General features: G+C 32.2%; 3 protein-coding genes across 3 annotated transcripts in view; 2 read left to right on the plus strand and 1 right to left on the minus strand.

Moving 5' to 3' along the window:
• Window positions 1–3,493: 3,493 nt before the first annotated feature.
• LOC136989606 (uncharacterized) lies at window positions 3,494–4,229 on the minus strand. Its single transcript, XM_067287822.1, has 5 exons — window positions 4,138–4,229; window positions 3,993–4,060; window positions 3,817–3,921; window positions 3,713–3,742; window positions 3,494–3,637 (listed from the first exon to the last, which is right to left on the minus strand). Exons 1-5 carry the CDS (start codon window positions 4,223–4,225, stop codon window positions 3,518–3,520), a joined length of 411 nt encoding a protein of 136 aa, XP_067143923.1. The 5' UTR covers window positions 4,226–4,229; the 3' UTR covers window positions 3,494–3,517.
• A 6,867-nt stretch (window positions 4,230–11,096) lies between these two features.
• On the plus strand, window positions 11,097–12,050 carry LOC136989590 (uncharacterized). The gene is made up of 5 exons (XM_067287805.1): window positions 11,097–11,381; window positions 11,447–11,514; window positions 11,614–11,718; window positions 11,788–11,817; window positions 11,957–12,050. The coding sequence occupies exons 1-5, from the start codon at window positions 11,297–11,299 to the stop codon at window positions 12,047–12,049; spliced, it is 381 nt and encodes a 126-aa protein (XP_067143906.1). The 5' UTR covers window positions 11,097–11,296; the 3' UTR covers window position 12,050.
• Window positions 12,051–12,851: 801 nt separating this feature from the next.
• Window positions 12,852–14,281, plus strand: part of LOC136989583 (dipeptidyl peptidase 3-like) — a 37,904-nt gene continuing 36,474 nt past the window's right edge. Inside the window, exon 1 of the mRNA XM_067287799.1 lies at window positions 12,852–12,885. Within this exon, the coding sequence (XP_067143900.1) occupies window positions 12,878–12,885 (8 nt within the window). The 5' untranslated portion in view covers window positions 12,852–12,877. The remainder of the gene's footprint in view (window positions 12,886–14,281) is intronic.

Here is a 14,281-nt window from a genome sequence, read left to right on the forward strand (position 1 = left end):
ATGTTTCAGAAATATTACAGACAGAATCAATGGAGATCGAGTAAGTGGATACTTTTTAATGTTCCAGATATATTACACAAAATATATTTTTTTCTATTCTAACTCTTTCTGTCCTGTGAGTTCTTTTTCCATGCCCATTATGGGTTCGGTCAGGCTCACAATTGGGGCCACCAGAGCGACGAGGCACGAGATATCCCGGACAGTTACATACAAAAAATTACCGAGCTTCCCAACGTGGACCATACCTTTTCTTCCTATAAGAAAAACGATCGCTCAGTATCATCGCTGCAATGATATATCATGTGAAATTAGCCGATAAAATATTTCGTTTTACCGATATGGACAACGATTTAGCAGCATATGGCATAGGATTCCTTGTAAATGAAATTGCTATTTTTGAAGATGAAAATCAACCGGGTTATCCACTGAAAGAAAACAGCAGCTAGTAGTAATACCGTTTTTAAATCGCTGATCTCGTACAATCAACGGCAATGCCTGTTAGTTGCTTTCGTTCACAGAAATTTCGATGGTGGGGTGATCGGGAAGGCTTTTGAGGCATCTCCTATAGGAGTTGGAGGAATCTGTTCACGTTTACCTAGTAAAAGCGTCAATAATAATCTTATCACAATATGTTACTGGGGTGGAGTTTTAACATTGGTGGATGTGACTCTAGCTACAGCTCACGAAATTGGGCACAGTTTTGGCAAATGATCCAGTAAATGATTCAAATTGTTCTCCTGGAATTTCTATTGGCAATTATATCATGTATCCATCTACGTCGCCTGGTTATAAGGACAACAACCGGGTATTTTCGTCGTGCAGCCGAAAAATGATGAAGGACGTTATCACCGCCAACGGTTAGAATAATAATAACGATTGTTTATATTTTAAGTTGTCGATAAATTATTTTGTTGTTTTGGCACAGGACGCTGTTTAAAAAAGCAAACAAGTGCCGTCTGCGGAAATTCGATAACAGAAGACGGAGAAGAGTGCGACTGCGGCCAGCAATATAACACTTTAGATAAATGTTGCGTTCCACAGGGATCCTACGATGAGTGTACCATTAAAAAAAGCGAAGGAATCCAGTGCAGTCCTCGTAAAGGACAATGCTGTACAGATGATTGTAAAATTGTTCCGGCTTCTGCCAAAACTCTATGTTCTACCAATCTTCCGGAAAAGAATTTCTATGCGTGATGGACTTTCGTCATTTTGTCCAGAAACTTTATTGCCTGATGGTACACCATGTATGGAATCTATTCGTACGTGATTTTCTGGCATTCGCAGAAGCGACGTTTGTAACGATAACAAATTTCAAAGTTGCGAATGTTCCGTTTTGAGCGGGAAAGAATGCCATGTTTACTGTTTGGATACTTCCAACAAATGCCATTCCGTTCAAGACTTAAACATCAGATTTAAATGGAAGATATTTTAAGCTTCACGGAAGGCCTTGCAATTACAATAGAGGAAAATGCATAAGGTGAACATAATTTAATGTTTATTTTTTGCTTTAGAATATATAAAATCATATTATTTTTAAAAAGCAATGGAACGTGTTCGAGAGACGCACCCGAAGAAACACTTTTCCGGCCCAGATGGACACGGAGTCCAACAAGATTTCAGACAATTCGACTAAGGTTTACACCACGAAGACCAACTTTTCGACATGGTATACATTTCCAAGAGCAACGCAGTCAACCTCTGTTTCCTCCAAGAGAGCCTCCTCCACCGAGAATACCACCAAAGTATTCACCTTTTCCTCCGAGATTCCCTCCCGATTCGGAACCACGTAAATTTGAGAGGAGCTTAATTATTCCACAATATACAAATTTTGGCCATTCTTCTTACCATTGCCAATACTCTTTGTATCCATAGTCGTAATTTACATGTTCTGGTAGACGGTGACTATCTTAGAAATTATTTACATTATTCAAATTAAAACATTTGTGCGTATGTAAATACGAATTTGGCGCGTGTTTTATGAAATTCTCGTAAAAAGCACCGTAGAACGAAAGTAATACTCGCATAGATCAATAACATAAAAATTATCTTATGAATTTATGAGCATTTTCATAATTTCCCAAATAAAAATCAAATAGTTTTTTGATTCCCTTAAGGGCATTTTTTAACTCTCCCCGCCCTGTGGGCACTAAGAGGCATTATGTTTACAAGCAAAATTATTGCTTTATAACAAAAAAAACAGTGCATTGCGCCCTGCTTAATCACGAAGGAAGAATGCGAGGACTAATTAAAATTTAAAAAATAACAACTCTCCTATAAGAGTAAAACGTGTGGCATCATTTTCATACATACCCACTGGATGATCGCAATTAAAGTACTTCTATACAACGCTGTCCAGAGAGAAATTTGATTGCATTTGGATTGCTAAGTATGGCATAGCCAAAACTCACCATTTTGGCAATTTTGACACTGTGAACGACAATTTTATTTGTTCAAGACACATGCTATACGAAGATTTTAGCAATGCAAGAGTTAACTACGATCATCCATTAATATAAACTATCGTTTAGCATAACAACAGAGATGTTATTTTCAAAAGCGTGTAGGACACTGATTAAGAATGATGATTTTACTGAAGGACAGAGGATGATTTTACTGAAATTTATACAAACACAATTACTAATTAATTTGTCATCGTTGATAATTAGTTAACCTTTTTTGCTTTCTCTGCCAATTTTAAAGTGCAAATTGATTTTAAAGGGGTTAAAAGACCTTCCGGAAGGCACCTTCCTAGGCAGATCGCCCAAGTGTTGCGCTGTCGTACCTAACAAAACAAACAAGCTATAAATAGAGACTCAACTCTGCCTGGATGAAATATAACCAAATCAATCAAAACAGACAAGTACTTTATCCACACTTTCAGAAATATTATGTTTTAAATTTTGAATAGCAACGTCATCAATGGTTCGTGTCTTAACGTCTAATGACCCGAGTCGATCTCAGCGCCACTAACTTTTGAATCCGGTAGTCTCGTCGTTGATTGGTCGGACCGTCGACTTTCTTTAATACAGGAAGCATAGGACTGCCTTCGTCTCTCTAATCTGTGGCTATATCTTGCCGAGTAGCTTGTTCGGCAACCGGAGCAAACATGGTGTTCAAAATTTTTTTCGAAAAGCGAGGCATTCGAAACCCGAGGTTTGACTGTATGTAAAATATTAGAATTATTAAATTATTGTTTACACAGTTAAAATTGCAGACCACTTAATGCTTTATTCCGTTATTTGTATTTTTGTTTGTTTTTAATCTTGTTTGTGTTTGAAAGGCCTTACTTTTCCCGATTATTGTGCCTTTATATGTTAATAATAATAATAATAATTTAAAAAGCCAAAAGTAGTATTAAATTTTTATCATCAACTTTTAAACTCATGTATTATATTTTTATTATTTATTATTCTTTAAATTATTTTTGTATTTAACATTAATTTATTAAGTGATGGATGATAATAATAGTAATCTCTCTTCTTTAATCTTCTTTTTTTTCACATATATAAAATTTATTTTATAAATTTTTATTAAATTTTAATTCAATTTCATCAGAAAAACATCTCAGGAAACATTTATGGGCCACCTTTCTAGTTTTCTTTTCATCATTTGAAGTGGGAGAGATAAAAATGTTAGCCTAAATTTATACATTAAACATAAATGAAATATAACAAATTAAATAAGTATCAATGAATATAAAAAATTTTCTTACCGGATGCCTCCTGTTCACACAATTCTTAATCTAAAATTTAATAGTAAATTTAATATAAAGAAATAAGTTTGTAGTATTACTTCTACATCGAATATTCTTTTTACCTCTGTCAGTTCCGATTCATCCATGCAAGTAAAATATACAAGAGCGTCATTTATGTTTGATATTGTTTTAATAAGCATAATACAATCAGCTACAAACAAATGATACTTAAAAATAAAATGAATTGTAGGAGTGCAAGATTAAATAGATTTAATATTATAGTTTCAAAAAAGCTTACCACTTTAGAATATTCTGGCAAACTTCTCAACATACATTTCCAATATCTTAACAGTTTAGAAGGATGCACTTTCATAAAAGTATTTTTTAAAAAAGCTAATTAATATATTAAATTTAAATTCATAAAATAAATTATAAATACTTACTGCATATTTCTTGCGTGGTTAAATTTCCAGTAGAAATGCCTATGAATGAAAAAATCGTAGCAGTTAGCAACATTTTCATTTTAAACATCAAGTTTTAATAGTTATAAATGCAGCTTGCTATATTTGTTTGTCTAGAATTTCCTTTTTAAGATACAGTATTTATGATATACGCCTTATCATGTGACACGAATTAATTTTTAGAACATTTGTGAACTCTACGATAAAATATTTCGATGTAGTCAAATCTAATGCTAAGTTATGTATCTTATTAGTGTATTTATGACATAATTAATTAATATATAAATTTAACTATGACACTCAACAATTATGAGTCAGTTATGTTTTAATAAGAGTTGCCATATTTTCGGCTTTATCAAATAAAATTTGCATTCATAAATAATAGAATAAGAAAGTAAATAAACTGTGAATTATTCAGCAATAAAAATTGATTTCAAATTTTATATATTCTCATAATTAATTTTCTTTCATTATTAAGTTTGATCGGCAATAGTATTTAAAGTACTTTATTCAAAAATAATTTTACGCATTCACGTTGAATCAAAGTCCGATAAGCCCTATGACAGTCCTTCCATAATTTCAAGCAAAAATATTGCGGTGTTTACAGATGTAATAAATAAAACAATAAGTTTAAATAACAAGTGATCGTAATTAAAGTATTTGTATTCAACACTATGTAGAGCAGCAGTTATTAACCGGATGACCGTAGAAAGTTTTCAGGGGTCCGTGGGCTTGGAAGGATAAAAATCAACTTATTATCTTAATTTTGTGTGAAATTGTTAATTATTGTGTTAAGAAAGAAGTACAGGTACCGTACGTATATTACTATATTACGTTTCTTTTTTATTTTAATAATTTTTTTTCTTTATAACTGGTTTATTTTATGCATTTAAAAACATTATTCCGAGAAGGGATCAATGACCTTCACCTGATTTGAAAAGGGATCTATGGAACAAAAAAGGTTAAGAACTCTTGGTGTATAGAGATATACGTGGTACGATCCAAAAGTTCGGGGACTGCAGTAATCTATGACAACAAAAGCATGTATTTGAAGTTACAGCGTATGAAATGGATTCTACCAAACCACCTCTACGTGTTCAGGTTAATTTCACCCATGTCATGTGATTAAACCGCGAGCGCTGCTGTTTTTTCCGGAGATTTGTTCTGTGACGTAATAAAAGTGGAGTTTCAAGAACAACCACCAACGTTAAATTTTGCCAGCGTTTAGGTAAAACACCTACGGAGACTTTAAAATTGCTAAGAAAGGTGTACGGTGATTCTTCCATGGCAAAGTCGAAATGTTGGAGGTTGTTCTTGAAACTCCGCTTTTATTACGTCGCAGAACAAAGGTAACTATCTCCGGAAAAAAACAGCAGCGTTCGCGGTTTAATCACGTGACATGGGTGAAATTAACCTGAACACGTAGAGGTGGTTTGGTAGAATTCATTTCATACGCTGTAACTTCAAATACGTGCTTTTGTTGTCATAGATTACTGAGGTCTCCGAACTTTTGGATCGTGCCACGTATAAGACTAAATGCAATCAAATTTGGTATGGTGACATTTTAAGACATTTTCTAAGTCATTACTAATGCACTTTTGGCGCTTTGAATCCGTATGCTTCTTATTGGAGGGGAGACTTAAATAGAGCCAATTTTTGAGGGGCAGGACATAAAGATCTGGGAGGATAAACGTATTCATAATTTAACTGACCGAAACCTTAATATAATCAGCTGATATGATAAGATGACAAAAATAAAATATTTATATATTTTAAAAATATAAACTGTGTATATTAACAAAACAGCTTTTTATATTGCAAGATCATGATTTTTCTTGAACAACACAATTATGTTAGTTCGACAAAACTTTGTATTATTCGAAATTAATAAAAAAGTATTATTATTAAGTATTATTCGAAATTAATAAAAAAAATTGCTTGGCAAATTTTATACTTTATTAAAACCTAAGCAAAATTATATATTTTAAAATATTGCTATAAAAAATGGCGCATTGTTTTCGCATATATAATTCGATTCTAATTGAACTTACAGACATATTTGCATTTAATGAAGAATAATTTTCTTATGCTTCCTTTATAAAAGACGTAAGAAATGCAGTGGCGTAGCGAACATAACTGGCGCCTCCCCTCTCCAGAAACACATATAGTTTGTCTTGGAGACCATTTGGGCACCCCTCTGCGAGTGGCGCCCGGTGCATGATACACCCCTTGCACCCCCGTCGCTACGCCACTGAAGAAATGAAGCTCCATGAATAATCGATGAAAATTTTGAGAATATAGAGTAAATTCGATTTAAAAATTTACTGGTAATTAAGCATTCATCTAAATATATTGACTGTTTGGCTACAGTTATAATGTAAATGCTACCAAGAAATGCTTATTCTTTTTGAAATTACAATTGTTTTTTCATTGCACAATTAAGAAAATGGAATGATTTAATTAGATCCTGGCTATTTCCTAATGACTAAGATATGAAATCTAAACTCTTGCGCAGTATTATTATATTTTAAAATTATATTACTGATATGAAAACTATCACGAAACACAACATGGTCAAGAAATAATCAACAGGCCCAGATATGACACAATATAAATGTTTCAAAATACAGGTTATATCATATGAAAAAAAGGCATAAGATATAGATTATCATATTGTTAATATCAAAATTTTTATATTACGCTTTATTATTAATACACTGACAAGAAAAAATATAACTAAAAATATTTACATTTTATTTAAATTAAAAATTTACACAAAATAAAATAAATGCGAAATAAATTTATTAATAATTCTGTAAAATTATCGTATCAATAAAAAAATTACAGAAAATATTGAAATTAAATGAGTTTATAATTAATGTCGATAAAAAAAAACAGTCTTTACTTACATTGTTAGATTTAAAAATAACCAGCAGCGCCATCATTTGAGACTTATTGTAACTAATATTTGTGTATACTAGTGTTTCTCAATCGAGGGCCACAGAACATTTCAAGGGAACCACGTGCCAAAAATCAACTTTTGGGCAGCCAGAGCAAAGTCTAGTAGGCCACAGTCGGAATAAAATGGTAAAATTATATGAAAACGATTAAATTTCAACAAGTAAATTACACTGGTCTACATCAAAATTGGCTTTTACATGAAAATGTACTTTAACTATAGTTTTCAATTCGCTGAATCTAATTACAGAACTTAGAAGTGATAGTTAGCTCGTATTGTTCATTTATGCTACATGAAAAATTGGATACAATTCACAAGAGTGGAGGCTTTTAGTAGACTCCTCAAAATTGGCTTTGAAAGCTGTTCTCCTCCACAACGGTAATACACAACCTTCGATTCCGTTATGTCGTGCAGTACATACTAAAGAAACATATGACAACATAAAATTAATTTTAGATGCTATATCATACTCAGAGCACCAATGGCAGATCTGTGCAGATCTGAAAGTCATAGCCATGAGCCAAGGCTATGACTTTCAGGTCTGCAAACGGGCTATACAAAGTACTGTTGTTTTCTGTGTGAATGGGACAGTCGTGCTAGATCTTTACATTACATTAAAAATAGATTGGACTCCAAGACCAAATCTGTGTTCCGGAGAAAAGAATGTCAAGCATCTTCCTCTAGTAGAATCCTAACAAATTCTTCTCCCACCTTTACATATTAAGTTGGAACTAATGAAAAACTTTGTCAAAGCTCTCAACAAAGATGGGCCAGCCTTCAAATACCTGCGAAGTAAATTTTCGCGTCTAAGCGATGGCAAAGTAAAAGAAGAAATCTTTTTCGGTCCTCAAATTCGAGAAATTCTGAAGGACAAAAACTTTGATTCAGTTTTACAGGGCTTGAAAAGGAGGCATGGGAGTCTTTTAGAGGAATCATTTATGGTTTTTTAGGCAACAGGAGATGTGAAAATTATGATGATCTTGTAAACAACCTTCTACAAAAGTATCAGCAGATGGTTGCAATATGTCCCTTAAAATTCACTTTCTTCACTCTCATCTTGATTTTTTCCCTGCCAACTGCGGTGAAGTAAGTGACGAACATGGTGAACGATTCCACTAAGACATATCGACAATGGGAAAAAGATACCAGGGCCGGCGGGATGCGTCAATGTTAGCGGACTGGAACTTAGCTGGAACTTGAAAAGAGATGAAAGTGATTACAAAAGACAAGTGAAAAAGAAGAGAAAATCTCGATTAAAAAATGTTATAATATTTTGGTATTATCTCTTAATTTTCAATTTCATGTAAAAAGTTACAAAAGCTAAATAAATTAATGTTTTCTTAAAATATAGTTGAGGTTCTTTGACATTTTACTTAAATTCATAGTATTTAATATTTGCGATATTTTGAAATCAAGAGCAAATGTTAAAATTTTATTTGTATATTCGTATTCAGTGACCCCAAATTAGTATAAAAACATAGCATTTATTTAAAAGGCACACAAAAAGTTCGATTTTGTAGACCAGTGTTATTAGAGAAATGTATGCAAGTTATTAAAATGTGTTTAATATGTATGTATGTTATTGTTAAGTTATAGCAACGCAACACCTGGGCGATGCCTTCCGGGAGGTCTTTTAAGAGAAACTGGCTCCTATTTAGGCGATACAGCCGTAGAGAAAACCCGGAAAACTCCACGTCCGAGAGAGGCGCGAACCCTTAACCGACCTCCCAGTGTTCAGGGTACGAAGACCGCTTGGCCACTGGTGGGCATGTGTAAGTTATTAAAATGTTTTAAATTGCTAATATTTTTCGATATACTGTCTGATAACAATTGTATTGTTATGATTTAATGACAAATATTAATATTACATTAAAATCAATCTCAACAAAAAATTTTTAAATATATAAATATGGGTAGACTATTCGCTGTCTTGACGTGATAATTAATTTTTCTTTTGCTCTTAGAATTATTGCAGAGATATTTGCATATATTGCGAAGGAGATCAGTCTTTAGATGCGTATCACGTGATAGCCAAGTGTGTTTATTATTCAAAATTACGTGAAAGTATTTTTGATGTTTCTACTGTTTCTTTTGAAACATTTTTGTATCTTATTGTTGGTCATTCGAATAGATTGGCGCTTAATTTTGTTTTCATTTGCATTTGGTATCATCTGGTTCTTTGCATATGCGGCGTTATTTTTTTCTTTAAATGTGTGTTCGAGCCTAAGGAATTTGTGAAAATTTTTCTTCTGCTTTTAGGTAAGCTCTTCTGTTTATTATGTCTCAAGGAGTAAAAAGGAAGACATTTTCCCCGACTGTTCCTGAGAGAACGCCAAGTAGACCTAGAATGGGTAGTCTCGGCCACGTTGAGGAAGTTGTGGAATTATTACGTAATCAGAGCTTTGATGTAACGGAAGGTGTTCGGTTATTACATTGCTCTTAATAGTAAAATGGAGGAGTTTATAAGACGACTTGAATATCTCACAGAATGGATTAAGAATGTGGATGAGGCACTCGTTGATTTTGAGGCAAGATTAGTCTATATTGAGTCAAGAGTGAGTTCGTGGGTCGGAAAAGGAAAGTTGGTTAATGTTACCTATGGTTCCAAAATGGCGGCTCGTCTCTGATTCAAGGAAACAGAAGAAAGAAAACAGTGGGGACGCACGTTCTAACCTAATCTATTCTAATAATTTGGTTGGTAGTAATTATGGTAATTAGAATAGGTTAGATTAGAACGTGCGTCCCCACTGTTTTCTTTCTTCTGTTTCCTTGAATTAGAGACGAGCCGCCATTTTGGCACCATAGGTAACATTAACCCATCAGTGACTCCAACTTTTGCCTTTGGTCACCGTTCAATACCCTGTCTCCAGCACCCCCTAGATTTACTCACCCACAAGGGGGCTATATCGCCCACTTTGAAAACCCCTGATTATAGACAAATCAAATAGGGCTGTTTTTGCTCCCGGTCCTTTTTCACAGCTACCGGTGTTAGAAAGTGTTGTTTTCAGTCCTGTTTTTGTTCAGTTTGTATTTAAATAATTCAGATTATGAAGGTATCGATTTGAACGGTACTAGTGTTAAAATATTGACATATGCAGATGATATTGTTTTGATTGCCGATTCTGTTGGGATTTATTAATATTTTAGATAAGTATTTATTAGAAAATAATGAAGTTTGAATCTTTTTAAAATCTAAAGTTGTTGTTTTTCGTAATAACTTTTCTAAGTATAAACGGTGGTTTAGAAATGATTAAAATAAAAGTAGTTTCGCAGTATAAATATCTAGGTTTATATTAAAGTGTAATGGAAGATATAACTCCCACATTCAGATTTCTAAAAGGAATGATTTATATTACTGTAAAACTGATAGCCGATCTACCCATCTGGATAATATGAGCGATTGTCTGAGGATTTTTAATTCAGTAGTTGTTACTTCGTCTTTGATAATCCCCATACTTCAGAAGCATAACAATCTGATGTTTTAGATCCGGTGTTGACTATGTTTATTATAAAATTATTTGGTTTATCTCTGTGTATTCAAAGATATTTAATTTTTATGGAGTGTTCGTTATTGCCTTTTTTTGTAGTTTTAAATAAGTGTCTGAATTGGATTATCAGAACAATGGAATTAGATGAAAAACGATGGAGTAGGAGGTGTTTTGTTTTAAATAAGAATGATTATTTTGTAGACAAAAAATCTAAGGAATAACTGTTAATAATGGTATTAATTTCGACGAATTATTAAATAATTATATTGCTGTTTTATTAAAATTTTAAATTATTTTGGATTTGAATAGGTGTATTAACTCGAGTTCTTATAATATTTGGTATAAGTATTTTAAATAAATCGTTTTTTGATAGTTTTGTTTACAATAACAATATTTCTTTTTAATATTAGTTCTACTTTAATGTAAGTGATGTGCATTATGGGTGAAAACAATATACCTAAATAAAAAATAAATATATATACACTTAAAAATTTTTTTAAATTTTTTAAGAATGACCTCGAATGATAGGCCTATATCCGTTTTCAGCAACACCTGCATCCGGCTCGATTACGATTTTACATTAATTCATAGTAATTGTAAGTCGTAAAGCCACTACAAAAGTCTTTGAATATAAGATAAAGAACAGAAAATATTCATATTTAATGATTGACGACGGCATACGTTTATTTAAAACATGAAGTTTTTACTGTTTCTAATAACAACTGCTACTTTGTTAAAAGATATTGCTCCACAATCTTATGGCTCTGAAGAATTCTGTTGTAAGTAATTCTTTTAAAACTAGGTTTTTAATAATGAAAATATACAAAACTCTCTACTTTTTTAGACGATTCTTCTAAAGCTTTAAACTTTTGGGATTGCGCTCTTGATACGTTGCCCCATTATTACAAAAATGTAAGATTTTGAAGCTAAATTATAATATGATTTATAAAAACATCAAACATTTTTCATTTAAAATTAATTTAATATATATATTTTTTAATGCATTTATAGTTATACTTAGACTTAGCCGATTGCGTTATAACCGAAACAGGAATTTCCACCAAAAAAATAGCACTAGTGTATTACTTTTGTGCAGATCAATCGTTATTACAAAATGTAAGATTTTTAAAATTTCACTATCAATTAGTCATTTCATTGGTAAAATACATTTTAATTTCTTTTCAGATTGCAAAATGTTTCGGAGAGAAACGTTTGGTAAGAATTAGTACAAAAATGTTTTTATAAATTTTAATAATTTTTTTGCTGAAGTTTGTATACCTTTTTTTTTATATTCTATTTTATAATGTTTTTACGAATTTATTTTTAATAACTATTTATTATTGTGTTTTCTTAGATATATAATGACAGACAAGATGAGGAAATTAATGAAGACATAGTTGTTGATACTTTTACTAACTGTTTCACAAAAAATTATCTTAACAAATAAAACATTAAGAAGTAATAAAGATTAATCATATATTGTTGGTGTAAATTATATAAATTTTATTTTAAAAATTCGAATATTTTAAATAGAAGATATATTTCTATTTCAATATTCTATACAATATATAATTATTTAAAGAATAAATGTGTTTTTGATTCCAAATGATTATTATTCTTCTGTGTAACAATGATTAAAAGTGTGGGGAATATTTTTGAAATGTGTTATAACTGATTTTCAATTATTATATATATGATCGAGTTGAAATTTGGTACACAGGTTACGCCATGAAAATGCACTCTAAGAATGAATTTTTGAGAGCGTTAAAGATTGCCCTGAAGAACTCTGCGAAAAACCGCATCTAAAATAGTACAGTAGAAGCATTTTTGGGGGAAATCGAACATATTTTTAGACCCATCTTAAAATTCCCTAATTAGTCTCGGAAGAGGGTGAACCTAATTCTTGCACCCGGTGAAAACGGGTAAGATCGGCTATAATCTTAATCTTTGCTATCGTTACTTTTCATCCGAGCAACGGGATGAAATCGGAGGGAAGTGAGGGGTACTACAAGTTTTATGGTAGTCCATGTTTCCTGTAGAGTACCAAAGATTAATTAAACAGTCGACACTTTATCGTGGCTAGATTTATATCTGTTGGTGATTTTTTAATATTCTATTTTTTATTTATGCAATATTGGTTTATAATATATATATATATGCATTACATTTGGGATTGCCCAAATAATAATTTTTGGATAATTGAATTTGAAATTAAGTTGGCAACACTGTAATAGAATTGTTGGAGTGTCTCGTGGTAGGTTTTGGCGAATTTGCTATGTATCTGTGAGCTAATCCAACGTTTTGTTATTTTTTAAACTATAATATTTAAATTACAAATATTTTTAATCTCTTGATGTTTAATTTTAAATTTTAATAATCAGTAAATATTAGCTTTGTTATTAAATAAAAAAACTACCGAACTGCATACACCCGGCAGTTTGTTATAAGTCAGTTTAAAACACGTGATGCGATAACAATGGCATAAAAATTTACATGTAGAAACTAGAATTGCGGTTTAATGAGTGGAAGGAAGGACGAAATGTTGATTTTAAATTAGATAACTTTTCATAATTAAATAATTTAAATAAATTTTTATATACACAAAGCAAACAAACACAGATGGCCAGGTAACGTGGCAGCAGTCTTAGCACGCTCCACTAAGACTGTTGCATTTAATTATTAGCCCAGCTTTTGACTATGCCAGCCAAAGCTATTTAATTACTATGCCAGCTTTGACTAGCCCACTTGCAGAGTACTTGATGTTATATAGGGATGTGGGGGCTTGTCCCTATGCAGACTCTGAGGTGCAAGCAATAGCAAGTACCAAAGCACGTGACTACATGCGAAACATTTGTCAAGGCTCACTGTTGCTTGCCTTGACTGATGCAAAATAAGCAGTAATACTGATTTCAAGATAAAAACTGTTTTTGGTCATAGAAGTTAATGCATTTATTATTTATGTTAAAGGCACTGGTCATCATACCTACAGCATAACTTGTTTGCAAATGTCATGTTTGCATGGTGACTGGAACTGCTGCCTTTGAGGTTCCACATTTGAAAGCAAATATCTTGTAAAGGATCACATATCAGACTTTTCTTTATTTTTTACTGATAAATATCATTAGAATGTGCTGGGCTGTCTGTTAAACAGTCTGTGGGCCAGATGTGGCCCGTTAAGGTTTCTTATCTGGCCCTTTGCCTTGATTTCTTTTCTAAAAATCAATGTTTCTAACTTCTTGTGGGGATTAAACAGAAAAATTCAAACATCTGTTTTACATAAGTCGTAAAGGCCTGGAAACAAAATGGCCTTTGTTAGAGCCTTTTTTAGCATGCTCCACTATAGTGGAGAAGTGCTTATGTTAGGACTTCTGTATGTCATTCAGATGTGGATCTGTCAGATTTGCATGTGCATGTTCCGTTCAATCCATTTATTGCGCATGTGCAACAACTACTTGATTCCAAGAATTTATAAAATTTATTTTAAACAAAATTAATATTTGATTTACTTTTGTGGAGCATGCTATCAGATTGGCTTGACCAAGCTTGTTTAATTACAGTATGTTTTTGTGCACCGAATAATATTGAATACAGCCCGCCTCTGATATACATCTATTTGACTGGTCCTTTGCTGCATTTGAGTTTGAGACCTCTGCCTTACAGCATCTGCCAAAAAATAAAA

The sequence above is a fragment of the Centruroides vittatus genome, unplaced genomic scaffold (genome assembly GCF_030686945.1).
Source record: "Centruroides vittatus isolate TY-2023 unplaced genomic scaffold, ASM3068694v2 scaffold_712, whole genome shotgun sequence".
Taxonomy (NCBI): Eukaryota; Metazoa; Arthropoda; class Arachnida; order Scorpiones; family Buthidae; genus Centruroides; species Centruroides vittatus.